Source organism: Natrix helvetica (assembly GCF_964273705.1).
Source record: "Natrix helvetica genome assembly, chromosome: Z".
Classification (NCBI taxonomy): domain Eukaryota; kingdom Metazoa; phylum Chordata; class Lepidosauria; order Squamata; family Natricidae; genus Natrix; species Natrix helvetica.
In genome coordinates, this window is record NC_138554.1 from 141,529,032 (window position 1) to 141,547,011 (window position 17,980).

A 17,980-nucleotide genomic window follows, 5' to 3' on the forward strand; every position below is an offset into this window, starting at 1 on the left:
GACACTTTAAAAAGGGACTTAGGACCGTATGTCACAATCACAACCGTTCCAGCATCCCCACCGTCACATGGTTTACGTTCAGATGTTTGACAAGTGACTCCCACTTATGACGGTTGCAGTGTCCCAGGGTCATATGATGCCCTTTTGCCACCTTTTGACAAGGGGGAAAGCAGACTCACTTAACAACCGAATTACTAATTTAACAACTGCAGGGATTCCCTGAACAAAGGCGGGAAGGAAAGTCATAAAACGGGGCGACGCTCACTTAACACACCTCTCACTTGACAACATTCTGACAGCCATCTGTCAGAAATTATATATAGGATTTCATTACTCTCTTTGGTTGCTCTTCTCTCCACTTTTTCCAAAGTCTCAACCTCCATTTTTGTAATACGGCGAGCAAAATTGGATGCGGTACTCCAGGTGCCGCCTTACTCAGGCGTTATCCTCTATCCTGGGAGGGATCCTCCCAGCCCTCCCCATTTGGGAAACACCCCCCCCCCCTTCCTATAGCCTCCGACAAGCCTCCCTTTGTTTAAGCACACTGTTTTGCTGCTCTCTAAGACCCAGCAGGTCTGCAGAGAAAGGGACGAGATCTGCCCACACTCACCACTGACTGCAGTTGTCCCGCAGGAAGATCTCCCCTGGCCGACGGTGGTTGTGATCGAAGAAGCAGTGGCACTGGCTGATGTTCACACAGCCCCCCTCCTGCAGGAAGAGGCCGGGGGGACATCGGCACCCTGCAGAGACCCAAGGCAACAGAGGGAGGTTATCTAGAAGGGGTGCAAAGATACACACACACACACACACACACACACACACCACGCCAAGAACCTTGACCTCACCCTCCACGCAGCTGCTCTGGCAGGACTTCTGGACACTCAACTGGCGGCAAGTCTGCGGGCAAGGGTCCACCAGGCCACGGGCACAATGCCCGGCTTGGACGAAGACCATATCTGGACCGCAGTCTGTGGAGAAAGACGAGGGCTGAAAAAGAGCAGAACTAACAGGACAGAGGCGGAAGAGACCTCGGAGGTCATCTAATCCAACCCCCTGCTCAAGCAGGACACCCTAACAGAATCATCGAATTACAGATATGGAAGGGACCTCGGCGGTCATCTAGTCCAACCCCCTATTCAAACAAGAGGCAAAGCTTGGAGTGCGCCAAATCTTTACTTTTGGCCCATTCTGGACACCCCTGAGAGGACAGGAAGGGAAGGAGGTATCAGCGATGAGATCCCCCCCCCCAATGATTAGGAGGCCTCTAATTAATTGATTTAATAAATAATAATAAATAAATAATAATTTATATTATATTATATATATTACGTTAGACATGTTCTATTATATACACATCTCTATATCAATAGATAGATAGATAGATAGATAGATAGATAGATAGATAGATAGATAGATAGATAGACAGATAGATAGATAGATAGATAACATTGATTAATGATATATAAAGGCAGATATCTCATCAATGGTAGTTTTTGCACTCTGACAATGTTAGCAGAGGCTAATGAAAGCTAAGTGGGTAATATACTTTAAGCTCTGGAGATCGCAATGCCTGTCTCTTCTTCTAGAACTACACCTGGAGCTCATATATGTGTACACACACACACACACACACACACACACACACACAATTATATATGTTATATTTTAGATAATATATTGTACACACACACAGCATTTCCCTGAAAATAGGACCAGGTATTATAATTTTTTGGAGACCAAAAGAAAAAAACCCATCAGGTACCATGTTTCCCTGAAAATACAACATGTCCTGAAATTAAGGCCTTGCCACATTTTTCAGGTGGGCAAAAATATAACCCTCCCCCAAAAATAAGCCCCCTGGACACCTCTCCCCTCTGGCCAGGCAGAGCACTGCTCACCGACCTAGCGGTATCCCGAAGGCGCCAAGCCACGGGAACCGGGGGGGAAGGCGCTCATGTTGCTTGGTGCCTTCGGGATGCCGCTAGGTTGGGGAGTGGTGTTCTGCCTGGCCGGAGGGGGAGTTGCCGGGCGGCTGCTCCCTTGCGAGCGGACTCCCGAAGAGCCGGGCACAGCCTCAGGGGCGAAGCAGCCATGAGGTGACCAAGCTCACGAGCAGCCGCCCGGCAACCCCCCTTTCCAGCCGGGCATAGCGCCCTTCACTGACCTAGGGGGTATCACTAAGGCACCAATCAACGTGGCACTCTGCCCACTCCGCAGCTTGGCACATTCGGGATACCCCCTAGGTCAGTGCATGGAGCTCTGCCCGGCTGGAGAGGGGGGTTGCGCGAGCACCTGCTCCGCTCCCCAGCTCGCATGCCTCCCAGCCTCACCATGCCCTTGCAGCCGCTGCTGAGCTCCGAGCAAAACTTCTTCCCCGGCTTCCAAACTCCGGAACTCGGCTTCCGATTCTTCCAGCAGCGGCCGCTCTAGGCGTGTGCTCTATGGTTATGGCCAGGCTGCCGGAAGACTTTGTCCAACAGCCTGCCCATAACCATAGAAAACCACTCCCTTGTAGCACTGATTCTGTTACCTAGTTGGGCAATGAAATGTCTGTGAGAAAAACCAAAGTCCAAACAAATTTGATTAAGGAAATAACCAGAAGACCAATTCCACAAATGGCAAAAGAAAGAGCCCCACGTGCTCTCTGCCTCTTGTGCTGGCCACCCCCAGCCCCCAGGGCACACCCAAAAAATCAGATTAGGGCTTATTTTCGGGGTGGGTCGTGTCTGTCTGTCTGCCTGTCTGCATATATGTAATATAAATCATTTATAATAGGAAATTAACATTGGCAATACCATGTAAAGAAAACTTACATAAAATGTTTTATAGGTGGCATCTCCCACCTGCGAGAATAGGCAAAATGTTTAGAAATTTAGTGCCAAATTGTTGGAAATGTGATTACGAATCAGGCACATACTTCCATATGTGGTGGTCATGCCAAAAAACAAATTGCATATTGTATATTGGCGGAAAATTCAAAGGTGGCTGATAGAGAAAAACGGAAGAGGAAATAGAATTCAAACTACAACTATTTATTTTGGGAATCATAAACGACAAACATAACAAGGGGGGTAATCCACTGAAAAACATATTTTCCAAAACTGGAAAAACAGGGAAATTCCACAAGAAGAGGAAGTAATTAGGAGAATTATGATTTGTGCTGAAATGGATAAATTGATGTGGGAACTGAAGAACAAAGATGAATCAGAATATTATAAGATCTGGGATAAATTTTATCGATGGTTGGAACAAAAAAGGAAAAGATCCAAAATAAGCAATGAGTAAGATTTATACAATGGAGATTAGAATTATGTATGAAACTACAACAGTGAAAATGTATAAGATAAAAGCAAAACATCATGGTTGGAAATGCGATATTTTTACATTTGTAAATACGGAATAGACCAATTGTAAATAAGCATGGTGGTTATAATGTATAACTTTATATTCTAGTATGTATGGCAAAGACTTTGCCAGGATGGTTACACTGTGTCCAATGTCTTAATGTGGGTTTAATAAAAAACTTTATAAATAATTTATAAATAATAATAATTTGGAAGCGATCCCACCCTCAATATAATTAAGAGCTCCCAGGTCTTCAGCAGTGAGTTTCGGGCTTTGAAAAGCAACACTGGGGGATTGGCAGCAGAGTTCTCTGGGCGTGCGCAGAGTGCTTTTTCCTCAGAAGGTGGTCCTGGATTCTGATTTACGTCTCTTCTCTCTCTGTTTCTCCTCTGCCCCATCCCGCTCAGCACCAGACAGCCACCTCCCCACCCACCTCCGCTTACCCCTGGCGTCTCTGCAGGGCTGCTGGTTGCATGTCTCCATCTGGACGGCATCCCCGGGGCACAGCTCTCCTCCATTCTTGGGTGGGGGGTCAGCGCAGGTCCGGGTGCGACTCCTGACACCGCCCCGGCACTCGGCATCACAATCAGACCATTCGCCCCAGGAGGCCCAACCCCCATTCACTGGGAAAGAGGAAAAGCAGGCGGAAGTCCCACCGGTAAAGGCAGAGGAAGCTGCCTTGGGATTCTCCTCCTGTCAGCAGTCCTCGAGTTATGGCTCCAAGGGAGCCCAAAATTTACATGGCTAAGTGAGCCTTTTGCCCCATTGAACGACTTTTCCTGCCCAGGTTGTTAAGTGTGGCCTTTGTTGAATTCGGAACATGGTCGTTTCCGTGAATCGGGGCTTCCCCCCCCCCTTGACGTGGCTGGTTGCAAGGTTGCAAAAGGGGATTGCGGCAACTGCCCTAAATAGGGACCGATGGCCAAGGGTCTGAATTTGGATCCTGTAACTGCAGGGAGGCTGCGATGGCCTAAGGGTGAAAAAGAGGGCCTTGTTTCGGCACTGTCGTAACTTTGAACGGTCACTAAATGAACTGTCGTAAGTCAAGGACTACCTGCATTATGTTTTCCCTGCAGCGACTTTGTTTTTCTATTTCTATTATTTATTTCCATTTCTATTTTAATTTCTATTTATTTCTATTTCTGTTATTCCAGTTTCAATTTCTATACTTCAATTTCAACATGTATTTCTGTTATTTCTATTGCTATTTATTTTGTATTTTAATTTTAATTTTGATTTCTATATTTCAATTTCTATTTTTCTATTTCTATTTCTATTTTTCTATTTCTATTTTTCTATTTCCATTTCTATAGAACCATTCTGAGGAAAAAGATTCAAGCTAATATTTTGTACTGTATATATATAAATGGTTCAGGGGGAGCCCAGCTTTTTGCAAGGCCTGTGGATGGGGAGGTGAGGGGCTGGGAGAAGGATTTGGCTGCCAGAAAGAAGAATCCGTACCTGGACAGGCTCGGAGGAAGCAGGAGCGGCTATCGAATTCATCCCGGTCGCAACGTCCCCCTGGGAGAGCGTTGCGGAGAAGGTCACGGCGCCGGAAGGTCACCCCCAGCCCACAGGACCGGCTGCACTCGCTCCAGAGGCTCCAGGGAGACAGGATGCAGTCCACTGGAGAGGGGGAGGGGGACGAGGAAGAGGAAGAGGAGGAGGAGAAAGGAGAAAAAGAGAAGGAGGAGAAAAAAGAGGAGGAAGTAAAAGAAAAAAAGTAGGAGGAAGAGGAGGAGGAAGAAGAGGAGGAGAAGGAAGAAGAGGAGGAAGGGGATGAGGACAAGGAAGAAGAGGAAAGGGAGGAAAAGGTTGAGAAGGAGAGGAAGGGGAGGAGGAAGAGGAGAACAAGGAAGGAGAGAGAAGAGGAGGAAGGGAAGGAGAACAAGGAAGAAGAAAAATGGGAGGAAGATGAGCAGGAAGACAAGGAAGAAGAAGAGAAGGAAAAGGAGGAAGCGGAGGAGGAGGAAGAAGAGGAGGAAGAGGAGGAAGGGGATGGAGGGCAGGAAGGAAGAGGAAGGAAGAGGAGGAGGAGGAAGGGGAGGAGGAGAAAGAGGAGGACAAGGAAGAAGAGGGAGGAGGAGAATGAGGAGGAAGAAGAATGGGAAGAAGGACAAGGAGGAAGAGTAAGAGTGGAGGAGGAGGAGGAGGAGAAATAGGAGAAGGAAAAGGAGGAAGCAGAGGGGGATGAGGAAGAAGAGCAAGGGGAGGAAAAGGAAGAGAAGAAGGGAGAAGAAGATGAAGAAGAGGAGGAAGGGGATGGAGAGCAGGAAAGAAGAGGAAGGAAGAGAAGGAAGGGGAGGAGGAGAAAGAGGAGGACAAGGAAGAAGAGGGAGGAGGAAGAGAATGAGGAGGAGGAGGAAGGGGAGGAGAACAAGGAGGAAGAAGAATGGGAAGAAGGACAAGGAAGTAGAGTAAGAGTGGAGGAGGAGGAGGAGAAATAGGAGAAGGAAAAGGAGGAAGCAGAGGAGGACGAGGAAGAAGCAGAAGGGGAGGAAAAGGAAGAGAAGGAGGAGCAGGAGTGGGAAGAAGAAGAAAAAGAAGGATAAAAAATAAAGCTATCATGGTTGCAAGATCAGAGCAAATGTCTGCCGTACCCTGGACTGGTGCCCGGTTGAATGCCAACTCTGCCAGCTTTGGCAGAGCTCAGATTCCATCTCCCTCATCACACACCTCTGGGGTCCCGGATGATTGGAGGGCCATGGCTGCTCCACACCCTCTCCTGTTCGCCCACCTACCACAGTTGGCTTCGTCGGAGCCGTCCTGGCAATCCTGGCGCAGGTCGCAGCGGCGTTCATGGCTCAGGCACTCCCCACTCTGGCAGGAGAACTGCTTGGAGGAGCAGGCGCTGGGGGGGCCTGCCGGGATTGGGGGGGGCAGGGTGTGGGCCACGGGGGCCGTGGGACCACCTGAGAAAGGACAAGAGGGGAGAGCAGTTCAGTGCCATCGAGAGATTGGTGGCGTTGGATGCTAAGCCTTGGCATGGCCAATCGTGGTTTAACAATGGTTTGTAAACTCAACCCCACTTTAACCTTCAGCCGTTAGGTGGTAGAATTGCCAGAGGCTGTCAGTTCACCAGGTGATACTTCTCCTTCTTCATTATCTCCTCCTCCTCCTCCTCCTCACCTATCTTCTCCTTTTTCTTTCTCCACATCTATTCTCCTTCTCCTTATCTTCCTTCTTCTCCTCTTTCTTCTTATCTATCTCCTCCTCCTCCTCCTCCGCCTCCACTTTTCCCTTCCCCTCCTTCTCTTTTTCCTCACCTATTGTCTCCTTCTCATTATCCTCTTTCTTTTCCTCTTCTCCTTCTCTGTCTTCTCCTCTTCCTTCTCCTTCTGCTTATCTATCTTCCCCTCCTCCTCCTCCTTTTCTTTTCTCCTTCTCCTCATCTATTATCTCCTTCTCCTTTAGTCTCTTTCTCCATTGTTTTCCTTCTCATTAGCTTTCTTCTTCTCCTCTTTCCTCTTATCTATCATTCTCCTCATCATCCTCTACCTCCCCCTTCCCCTCCCCCTCCCACTTCTCCTTCTCCTCGCCAATTGTCTCCTTCTCATTGTCCTCTTTCTTTTCCTCCTTCTCTTTCACCTCTTCCTTCTCCTTCTGCTTATCTATCTTCCTCTCCCCCTCCTTCTCTTCATATTTTATCTCCTTCTCATTATCCTTATTCTCTTCCTCTTTATCTATCTTCTACTTCTCATCTTTTATCTCCTTCTTCTCATTAGCTTCCTCCTCATTCTCCTCTTCACCTATCTTCTCATCTACCTCCATCTTTCCCTTCCCCTCCTCCTATTGTCTCCTTCTCATTATCCTCTTTCTTTTCCTCCTCTATCTTCTTCTCTTCCTTCTCCTTCTGCTTATCTATCTTCTCCTTCCCCTTCTCCCCCTCCTCTTCATCTTTTATCTCCTCCTCCTCCTCCTCTCTTCTCTTTCTCCTCCTTCTCATTTTCCTTATTCTCTTCCTCCTTATCTATCTTCTCCTTCTCTTCATCTTTTATCTCCTTCTTCTCATTAGCTTCCTCCTTCTTCTCACCCATCTTCTTCTCCTTTTTTTCTCCACATCTATTCTCCTTCTCATTATCTTCCTTCTCCTCCTCTTTCTTTTTATCTATCTCCTCCTCCACCACCACCTCCACTTTTCCCTTTCCCTCCTTCTCTTTTTCCTCGCCTTCTCATTATCCTTTCTTTTCCTCTTCTCCTTCTCTATCTCTCCTCTTCCTTTCCTCTGCTTCTCCTGCTCTTTCTCCTCATCTTTTATCTCCTTCTCCTCCTCATTATCCTTATTCTCTTCCTCCTTGTCTTCTCCTTCTCCTCATCTGTTATCTCCTTCTCATTAGCCTCCTTCTTCTCCTCCTCCTCCTCAGCTACCTTCTCCTTCATTCTCCTTTTCCACTATTCTCCTTCTCCTCTTCTTCCTCCTTCTCCTCCTACTTATTCATCTTCTCGCTCTCCTTCTCCTTCTCTTCCTTCTCTTCCTCCCCCAACCAAGTGCTGATAGCACTTGCAAGCCATATATGGAATCCATGAATCCAAATTTCTTTGGCTGGACAACAACTGCCAGTTGAAAGGCAATGGCCCACCTCGCTGGGGTGTACTGAGGCTGAAGACAGCAGTCGAAACCCCTGAAGCCTGGAGGAACCTGGAGACCTTCTCCATGTTCCTTAGAGCCTCTTGCCGTCCTGAAAGCGATAAGAGCCGAGCGGCAACAAGAACAACAGAGGGTCTTTCCCAGTGCTTGGCGCGCACTCACCGCAGTGGGCCTCGTCCGAGCCGTCGGCGCAATCCGGCTGCCCGTCACAGACAGAAGCGGCCTCTACGCAGCCAAAGGTCTCGCAGGTAAATTGTCCTTGAGTGCAAAGGACCCGCGCCATCCCAGCAGAGGGCACGAGAGTGGGCACTGCCAAAGAGAAGGGGACAATGGAGCCAGGGGTGGCATTGGGGCGAGATCCTCTGGGGGGAAGACCCCAAAGCGTCCTCTCAGTCTCCTGCGAACAGGAAGTTGAAATGAGGAGGGGCTTCTGCCTGCCCCTTCTGTTGATATCTGGTGGGAGGGGGAGGCCTTCATGACATCATGGTGAAGGTGACATGAGAGAATGACAGAGTTGGAAGGGACCTTGGAGGTCTTCTAGTCCATTTCAGGTAAACGGTTTTCCAATCTCTTTTTAAAAACTTCCACTGATGGAGCATCTACAACTTCTGGTGGCAAGCTGTTCCACTGGCTAATTTCCCTCAGTGTTAGGAAGTTTCTCCTTAATTCCAGGTTGCTTCCCTTCTTGATTATTTTCCATCCACTGTTTCTTCTCCTGTCCTCAAGTGCTTTGGAGAATAGTTTGACCCCCTCTTCTTTGGGGCAGCCCCTCGAATACGGGAAGGCTGCTCTCCTGTCCCCCCCTACTCCTTCTCTTCTCTAGACTGGCCAAACCCAAATCCTGCAACCGTTCTTCAGATGTTTTTGTCTCCAGGCCTTTAATTGTCTCAGTTGCTCTTCTCTGCCCTTTTTTCCCATAATCTCAAACTCTTTTTGGTAACGCCGGGAGCAAAACCGGACGCAGTTATTCCAGGGGTGGCCTTACTAAGTCTTTATAAAGCGGTGCTAACACTTCACGGGATTTTGATTCTATGCTTCTGTTTATACAACCCAGGATCGTGTTAGCTTTTTCGGCTGCCACTGCACACGGCTGGCTCATGTTTAAGGGATCGTCCACTAGGACTCCAGGGTCCCTCTCGCAGTTTCAGTTTTGGAGTCAAGATTTGAGCCGGCATCCCCCAACGGGACGTTCCTCCCACCCCACCAAATTCGTGGCCCGCCTGCCTCACCTGACAAGGTGGGCCTCCATCCAGGGGTTCCGGGGCTGTGTGGGAGAATGTGCCACGTGGGCACTCCAGAAGCACCGGTCGATCCAGGAGTCACCAGCGGCCGAGAAGTGGACCAGCGAATACCGGGCATTGCCGTGGATAAAGCAGCTGGCATGGTGGTTTTCTGGAACTGCCGAGAAGGGGTCAGCCCCGTAACGCCAGTCTGGGAAACTGCCGTGGTCTCCAGTTTGGTGGAAGGTGGCAACCGGACAGGGGTGCCAAGGGGCTTCTCAGGAGGAGATGGGGCTTCACTGGGTCTCGTACGGATTATTCCTGGGGCGGGGCTTCGGCTGGCAGAGGTCAACCGTCCCACGGCACGCTCCGTCTCTGGGTTGTGCAAGAAAGAACGAAGTGGTCGAGAGGAAGAAGAGAAGGATTCTCCCCCCCCCCATGTCAAGGGCAGTCAGGGGAATCTTAGCCCTTAATATGTCACATCCCCCCCCCCCAGCATCCTTTCCTGTTGGCAAAATTGGCAGAGCAACATCAGAGAGCCACAGGTCCTGAAGACGCGGTAACTCACAAGACAGCCTGAGCTCCACACCATCTCTGCAACTTCCAGGCCCTCCAACATCCCCTCCCCGGCCTCAACTCACTCCAGGAGCAGCCAAACACCTCCAGACGCAAGGAAACGCTTTGGTGGTACTCCACGGGCACAAAGCGTAGGAAACGGGCGAGGAGAGTCAGGCTGAGCTCTTGCCGTCTCGGGGTGCTGCTGTCTGAATTCCCCTCCAGAACCTGCGGGATGGAGGGATTTGGAGAGGACAAAACGGGTGGTTTAAGCGTATGGAATCCCTTCGTCCTCTCGGCAAAGCAGAGAAGAGCATCGAAGAGAAATTAGTAAGGAGGGAGAGAAAGGGATGGAAAAATAGAAGACAGTAGCCCACGGAGAGAAGACACCGTTAAATGTCATTTCCAGTTTTGTGAAGCTCACAATCACTCCTCAGATTTGGCAACACCCACAGAAGGAGTGTAACGGAGGGAGAAAAGGCTCCGACTTGAAAAACCAAGAGAGACATGTGGAGTTTCTTCTAAGCAGCTTCCATTATTGTTCCTCACCAACAGACAGAATCTTGCCAAACTAAAGCAACCTACTTGTTTCATGAAATATACGGGGGGGGGGAGGGGCTTGACCTGCAATCACAATTGAACCCAAAATTTCTGAGGGGTGTTTGGTGCTCACTGAGCTTGCTTGTTTCTTGCAATTGTTTCATTACATCTTCAGTACTAGTAAGGAGTGCTCTCCTCACTAGGCAAACTGCACTCCTTACAAGCACTGATGATGTTACCTAATTGGGTCATGAAAGGTGTGTAAGAAAACCACCCAGCTCAGAGAGCACCAAGGACCCCACAGTCCTTCCTCCTCTTCCTCCTCCTCCCTCTTCAAACACCACACTTCAAATCACTCTTTTCAATGCCATTGCAATTTTGAAAAGTCACTAAATGAACAGTTGTAAGTCAAGGACCCCCTCAATACAGATAGTCTTCAACTTATGATCACAATTGAGCCTAGAACTTCAGGTTGCTAAGTAGAGACACCCGTTACTTTTGCCCCATTCTACGACTTCTGAAATGAATCCCTGCACGTGTGAAATTAATCACTCGGTCGTTAAGTGAATCTGGCTTCCAATGGTTGGAAGGTCACCAAAGGTGACAACCTCACCCCACCTCGACACCACAACTGTCATAAACATGGATCAGTTGTCAAGCAACCAAAAGTAAGTCACATGACTGTGTGGATGCCACGACGGTCATACATCTGAGACATGGTCCTCAGTCGCTTTCTTTTCCAGTGCCGTGTTCTCTTCAAGCGGTTACTAAATGAACTATTGTAAGGCAAGGACCAACTGGATTCTCCCTTCTCCAGGGCAGGGCCAACATGACTCTTTCCCCCTGGATCAAACTATTTGAACTTCCCTGCCTCTTGTTCCTCTGGAATGGCAGCCCCTCCCTTCTGGGAATCCAGGCTATATTCCACTACAGTATCTGAGACAGAGAAACCAGGAGGCCAGGCTGACTTTGAGGTCCTGGATCATTTCCTGGATTGGAAATGGGGAGATCCCTGACATGGCAGAGGAAATAGTAAAAGGACCAATGATAGCCTGGGCTAAAAACCTGGGTTAATATTCAGTTTGAAGATTGGGAAAGAATTTGGAATAAAAATTTCACAATGACAAAATCTGTTGCATACAAAAAAAAAAGCAATACAAAATGTTTTATCACTGGCATTTAACCCCCTCAAGACTGGCAAAAATGTATCCAAACTTAAATCCAAACTGTTGGAAATGTAAACAGGCGCTGGGTACCTTCTTTCATGCACGGTGGTTATGCCCGAAAGCAAAAAAAATATTGGACTAAAATACCAAAATGATTAGAGGAAATTACAAACACCCAAACAGAACTCAAAGCAGAACTGTTCCTTCTTAAGGGAAAGTATATGAAAGAGATCAAATATTTGATTTGGCACGTAATTACTGCAGCGAGAATAGCGCTCGCACAATGTTGGAAAAGCAATACTAGGCCAACAGACTGTTGGATAATCCAAAAGATTCTTGACTGCGCAGAGATGGATAAACTCACCTTGGAGTTAAGGGACAAGAAAAAAATTCAGAATATTATACAGTTTGGGAAAAACTGGTATCAATGGAGAAATAATAGGAACATGAAATGTACAGCTTAGAAATACAGATGTATAGATATAGGAATAATTAGGAATGTATAAAAATGTATTTGAATAGTAAATGGTTATGTTAGTACTGTCAGAAAGGATTGTAACTTATATAAAACTCTTTTTAAAGGCGTTTGTATTTAATGTTTTAAATTCTCAATAAAGTTTTTTTTTTAAAGGAAGCGGGGAGATCCCATACCTGAGCCTTTAGAGATGAGACTGGGCCATACCCAGGCTTGGTGTAGTTCCAAAAATGGATCCCGTCGTTGCTATAAAGCAGGCGATAACGTACGACGAATCCCCCAGAGCTGCCTCCACCCTGAGTGGCCACTGCTGTGATGAAGAAGGGCTGGAGAAGGTCCACCTGGAAGTAGGGGTTGGGGTCAGACCGGAGGGGGCTCCATCCCGGCTCAGTTTTCCGTCTGGAAAAAGAAGACACCAACATTGGCTGCCGTCAAGACGACGAGCAGAACAGAGGGAGCTTCTGAACGCCTGCCGTGAGCAAGTCTTCTTCCGGAGACCTTCCCTGGATAGGACAATGAGCTCCCATCATGCTTTTCCCACCTGAAAGGCCAGGTTGGAAGAGCCAAATAACTGGTAAAGGTAAATGGGTGGTTGAGGAATTCTGGGAGTTGAAGTCCACCCCTCTTCAAAGGGTCAAGAGTGAGAAACAACTGGATGGAGATATGAATGGATGAAGAGAAAGATGAATGAATGGATGGATGGATGGAGAGAGAGAGAGAGAGAGAGATGATAGGGCGATATAGATCAGTTCCTCTCAACATGCTAGCTGGGGAATTCTGGGAGTCGAAGTGCACCCATCTTCAAAGGGTCAAGGTTGAGAAACAACTGGTTGGATGGGTGGGTGGATGGATGGATGGATGGATGGATGGATGCGGGGGGAGGGGGGAAGAGATGATAGAGAGATACAGATAAGTTCTTTCCAACATGCTAGCTGGGGAATTCTTGGAGTTGACGTCTACCCATTTTCAGGCTGCTAAGACTGAGAAACACCTAGATAGAAAGAAGGATGGATGGGTGGGTGGATGGATTGGGGGGGGGGGGAGAGAGCGCAATCAGAGATAGGGGGAGAGAGGGGGAGGGAGGGAGAGAGGGAGGGAGGGAAGGATGGAGAGGGAGATCAGTGTGCTTCTCAACCTGCTGGCTGTGGAATTCTGGGAGTTGAAGTTAACCCATCTTCAAGTGGTTGAGGTGAGAAACAGATGGATGGAAAGTTGGATGGAGAGTTGGATGGATGTACAGATGGGTGGATGGATGGATGGTTAGATAGATGGTGGATGGAGAGTTGGATGGATGGACAGATGTAGAGGAGGAGACAGATGAGAACTTCTCAACAGGCTGGCTGAGGAATTCTGGGAGTTGAAGTCCACCCCTCTTCCAGGGACCAAGGTCAAGAATCCTTGCTCCCATTGGTGCACTACTAGAATTCTCCCACTTGGAGTAGCTCCAATCCTGTACTACTTACACACTGGGCACCCTGTTCAGCCGTCCAGCATCCGGGGGACGTCCCTCCTGGTGGGAGGAGGCTGTCAACTGTTGGTAGGGGACCCGACCATCCTCCAGGCCGAGGGGCTCGTTGCAAGAACCTGAACGAAGGGGTGCAAAATGGCACAACATTAGGGCAGCATGTGCCATTCCTGGAACCCCCTTGGAAGCAGACAGGTGTGTGTCCTTGGCACAAACTCCTCGAAGGAGTCATGAAGGGCCGGAGTGAGAAAGGATGCCCTGCCTGGATCCAGCCTGAGTTGGGGTTAGTCCTGGCAGTCAGCAACAGTGAGGTTGAGGCCCAGAGAAGGATTGGGGATTGGCTTGTAAATGTTGAAAGAAGGGTTGCGAATGGCTGGTTTGTTCTGATCCTGGTTTCTTTCACTATCTTTCCTTCCTTCTTTTTTCTCTCTTTCTTTCTTTTCCTTCCATCTCCCTTCCTCCCCATCTCCTTTCTTCCCTTCCCTTGCATCTTTTTCACAGTTCCCATCCTCCCTCCTATTCCCATCTCCTCCCTTTCTTCCTCCCCATCCCTGCCCTTCCCTTCCCTCTTTCCCCCCTTCCCCATCCTCCCTCTCTTCCTCTTCCTCTCCCTTTCCCCTTTCCCCTTCTCTTTCCTTCCTTCCTTCCTCCCTCCATCTCGCCCTCCCCTCCCTTCCCTTTTCCCATTCCCCTCCTTCCCTCCTTTCCCTTCCCTTCTCCATATTTCTTCTTTGTATTTCTCTTTCAGCTAGACCAAAAGTTACCCATGAAAAACGGATCTTTCTCTATCTCCCCTTACCTGGCGGAGTGGGGCTATGGGCCTCAGGCCACGGCCTACCTGGGGACACCTGCAAGGGAGGAGGAAGAGGAGATGCTACCTGGTACTCTAGATATCCGTTCACACATAGGAAGACATGCCTTACACTCAGTTGGGAGAACTGACCAGAGGGTGGTGGGGAATAGAAGGATTGAAAGGCCTTGGAGATAGCTGGTCATTTGCTCGAGAGCCATTGAGGCCACTTGGAGGTCTATCTGAGTCATGCAAAAGGGGGTGGAGCCTTTTTGGAACGGCGGTTTTATACTACCTAGGAGACCCTGAGGACAGAGATAAATCTCCAAGTGGCCTCAACGATGCTCTAAAAAGGATGCAAATGACCAGTTGTCTGCAAGGAGTATGAATCCTTCCATTCCCCACCATCCGGTCAGAGCTGAAGAAGCTTCTCGGAGGAGAAGTGAATGTCTTCAGAGAAAAAATCCGAGAAAGTTCAGCTGCTTCTTGAAAAAAGCACCTTTGGGACGTGGAAAAACCCTCACGATCTAAGATCCCTAGAAGAGCAGAGCAAAGGCTGTGGGTCCTCCATTCTCCGGAAGTTCTCAAGAAGGAGCGGGACGGCCATCTTGGCTCTTGAGGGCCACAACCGAATTCATTAACCCCACCCATTCATACATTTCAGCTTCCGGTCCCCTAATCCTCTTAATGCAGTGGTGGGATTCAAATCATTTAACAACCAATTATCTGCCCTAATGACCAGCTGGATAGGCGTGGCCGAGTGGTCATGTGATTGGGGCATGGCCAACTCGACATCACTCACGTCGTGGGGCGCCTCGCCTTGCCCGACCTCTCCTTGCCTGGCCTCCTGGCCTTGCCCAGCTGCTCACCCAGCCGTGCGACCACTTGCCTCGCCTCCTGACTGCTCACTGGCAGGGAGGGGAGGGGCCAAGCGGAGCGGGGCGAGGCATATGTTATTCAGCTGGTTCACCAAACTCCACAAAAAAATAACAACCAGTTCTACTGAACCGATGCAAACTGGCTGAATCCCACCACTTCTTTGCAGTTTCCCCCAAAGTCTCAACATTTTTTGGGGAACGTGGTGACCCCAACTAGATGCCACATTCCAGGTGTGGCCTTACTAAAGCTTTACAAAGCAGTACTAAGACTTCACATGATTCTGATTCTGTGCCTCTGTTTACGCAACTGAGGATTGGGCTCGCTTTTTTGGCTGCGGCAATGTTAGAAGGGACCTTGGAGGCCGTCTAGTCCAGCAGGTTCCCTCCTCTTGCTGCTTCTCCTCCTCAAGTCCCTCCCCTTGATAGCCAGGTGACTCCCAAAACCTGGGGCAGATTGACTTCTCCTGACCTATAGGTTCCCTGGCCAGGGGGGGCGTTTCTCCTTACCACAGTGGGTGGGGTCATAGAGACCTGCCTATGCGTTTCTGAAGTCCACGGGCTGGAAGGAAAACCAGAAGGAGATTGGTTAATAGACCTCATGAAGATCCTTCAGAAGATGGAAGGGTTCTGCCCTCCAACTGGGGGGCAGGCTAGAAGTGGCTGGCTGGGATATCTCGTATCCTGTTTCCAGGGTCATTTGGATACCTTCCGTCTTCTACTTCCGTTCCTCAATTGGGAATGATGGAATCTCCCACCAACATTCCTGGACGCCGGCCCTCAACCCTGGCTTGTCCACGGCATCAAATCCCAGTGGACCAATGCCCGCCAGCTCCATTCCATCCTCACCTGAAAACGCCAGGTGGTGGCACGCTGCTTGCAGCCACGCAGCCGATCTCATCAGTGCCGTCTGGGCAGTGAGCCACTCCGTCGCACCTCTGGCTGCTTTCAAGGCACATGTCGGAAAAGGCGCAGGGGAACCGGGGAGCTGGACAGTCCTCTGGGGTGAGGGGCTCCAAGGAGGGGGCCACACCTGCGATGGGGGATTCAAAACAAAACAGAATAATTCCATTCCATTCTTTCTACTCTCCATTTCATTCCACCCCATTCTTTCTAATTCATTCTTATCTTTCTATTCCGTCCCATCTCATTCTTTCTAACCTATTCCATTCCATTCTTTCTATTCAATTCCTATATTTCTGTTCTGTTCTGTTCTGTTCTGTGCTGTTCCGCTCCATCCCATCCCGTCCCATCCCATCCCATCCCATTCTTTCTATTGCGTTCCATTCCGTTCTGTTCCAATCCGTTCCGTTCCAGGACAAGGCAGCTCTTGTCCTGCCGCATCTCCAGCATCCACTCACCGCAGCGCAGCTCGTCCGAGAAATCCCCGCAGTCGTCGACTCCATTGCAGATGGCTCCGTGGAGTCCGGCTGGCACGCAGCGTCCATTCCGGCATTCGAACTCACCGGCCCAACAAGGCCTCCATCCTGGAGGGGAGGTGGGCCACCCAGCTTGCTCTGGGGACACTGAGACAAGACGAGAGAGAGTGACTGAGAGTCTCAAGTCCACAGGAAAGGGCAAACATCCATCTGAAACGGTACAGGAAGTCCTCAACTTATGACATTTCACTTAGCGACCATCGGAAGTTGCAACAGGAGCGGAAAAAAGTGACTTTGGACCTTTTTTCACACTTACGACCATTGAGTATCATGCTCATGTGACTCAAATTCAGATGCCATTTAATGACAGTCACAATGTCCCAGGGTCACACGATCCTCTTTTGCGACCACGGGGAAGCCAGATTCCATGGCATATGTTGAGGACTGCCTGTCGTGCTCAGCCTTGGCTGGTGGATTCTAGGAGTCCACACCGATCTTCAAGTTGCCTCGGTTGCAAGTACATCCGTGGATGCTGGGGTTTGCAAAACGTGGCAAGATGGTGCTACAATTTCCACAACAGCTGGAACTTGGTCTGACAAGGCATTTCGTTCTCGTCGCGCATTGTGGGAACCAGCCAAAAGCTCCCCTTCCAGTGTTTGTCTCCGGAGTCTACAATTTGTGTCGCCTCGGCACCCCTTCCTTCCTCCTTAGCCCACCCAGAAACCCCATGAAGTCCCACCTTTCCCGCAACCCAACAACTCCAGGCGCAGGAAGATGCCATTGTGGAAGTCGTGGGGCAGGAGGCGCACGTGTTGAGCATGCACCATGCGCTGGAAGGTCCTGGCCACAGGGGTTGAGTCGTCCGAGTTTCCTTGGAAGAGCTGGGGAGGAAAAGATGAGAGATGCAGAGCTTGGCCTAATGGTTAAGGCGCCCAGCTAGAAACTGGGAGATAGGGAGATCTAGTCCTGCCTTAGATGTGGAAACCAGCTGATTGGTTTTGTGCCAATCACAAGGAGACAGGGAGCTGTAGTCCCGCCAGGTATGAAAGCCAGCTGGCCTATTGGGGCCAATCACCAGGAGTTTGGGAGTTCTGGTCCGGCCTTAGGAATGAAAGCCAGTGGGTGACTTTGGGCCAATAACCAGGAGACTGGGAGTTCTAGTCCTGCTTTCAGATAAAAACTGGCTGGGTGACTTTGGCCCAATTAGCAGGAGACAATAAGTTCAAGTTGCATTTTAGGCATGAAAGCCGTGGTAGACTTTGGGCCAACCACTAGGAGATGGTAAGTTCTAGTCCTGCCTTAGCAGAGGGTTGGACTGGAAGACCTCCGAGGTCCCTTACAACTGTCATTCTACTTTGTCTCTGTTCCCATCTTGCCCTGATCTGCAATTTGCCCACAATCAAATTATCTCATTTCAGGCCTATCAAGAAGCCGTCGCCAAGGGGCTGTCTGAGAAGCAGTGTGTGTGTGTGTGTGTGTGTGTGTGTGTGTGTGTGTGTGTGTGTGTCTCCAACCCCAGTCCACTCCTCAACAGAGGTTTACAGGCCAAGCTTGGACATGCCACCCAGTTCCAGAAGATCTG

General features: G+C 49.4%; 1 protein-coding gene across 1 annotated transcript in view; it reads right to left on the reverse strand.

Moving 5' to 3' along the window:
* The window catches only part of LOC309401625 (SCO-spondin-like), a gene marked incomplete at its 5' end in the record, with an annotated part of 141,400 nt that overhangs the window by 71,099 nt on the left and 52,321 nt on the right, over window positions 1-17,980 (reverse strand). The window contains 15 exon segments of the mRNA XM_081970693.1: window positions 611-740; window positions 846-968; window positions 3,789-3,968; window positions 4,807-4,971; window positions 6,087-6,257; window positions 8,096-8,242; window positions 9,163-9,528; window positions 9,795-9,936; window positions 12,066-12,288; window positions 13,353-13,473; window positions 14,154-14,202; window positions 15,530-15,581; window positions 15,869-16,052; window positions 16,381-16,545; window positions 17,138-17,279. Coding sequence (XP_081826819.1) covers window positions 611-740; window positions 846-968; window positions 3,789-3,968; window positions 4,807-4,971; window positions 6,087-6,257; window positions 8,096-8,242; window positions 9,163-9,528; window positions 9,795-9,936; window positions 12,066-12,288; window positions 13,353-13,473; window positions 14,154-14,202; window positions 15,530-15,581; window positions 15,869-16,052; window positions 16,381-16,545; window positions 17,138-17,279 — 2,360 coding nt within the window.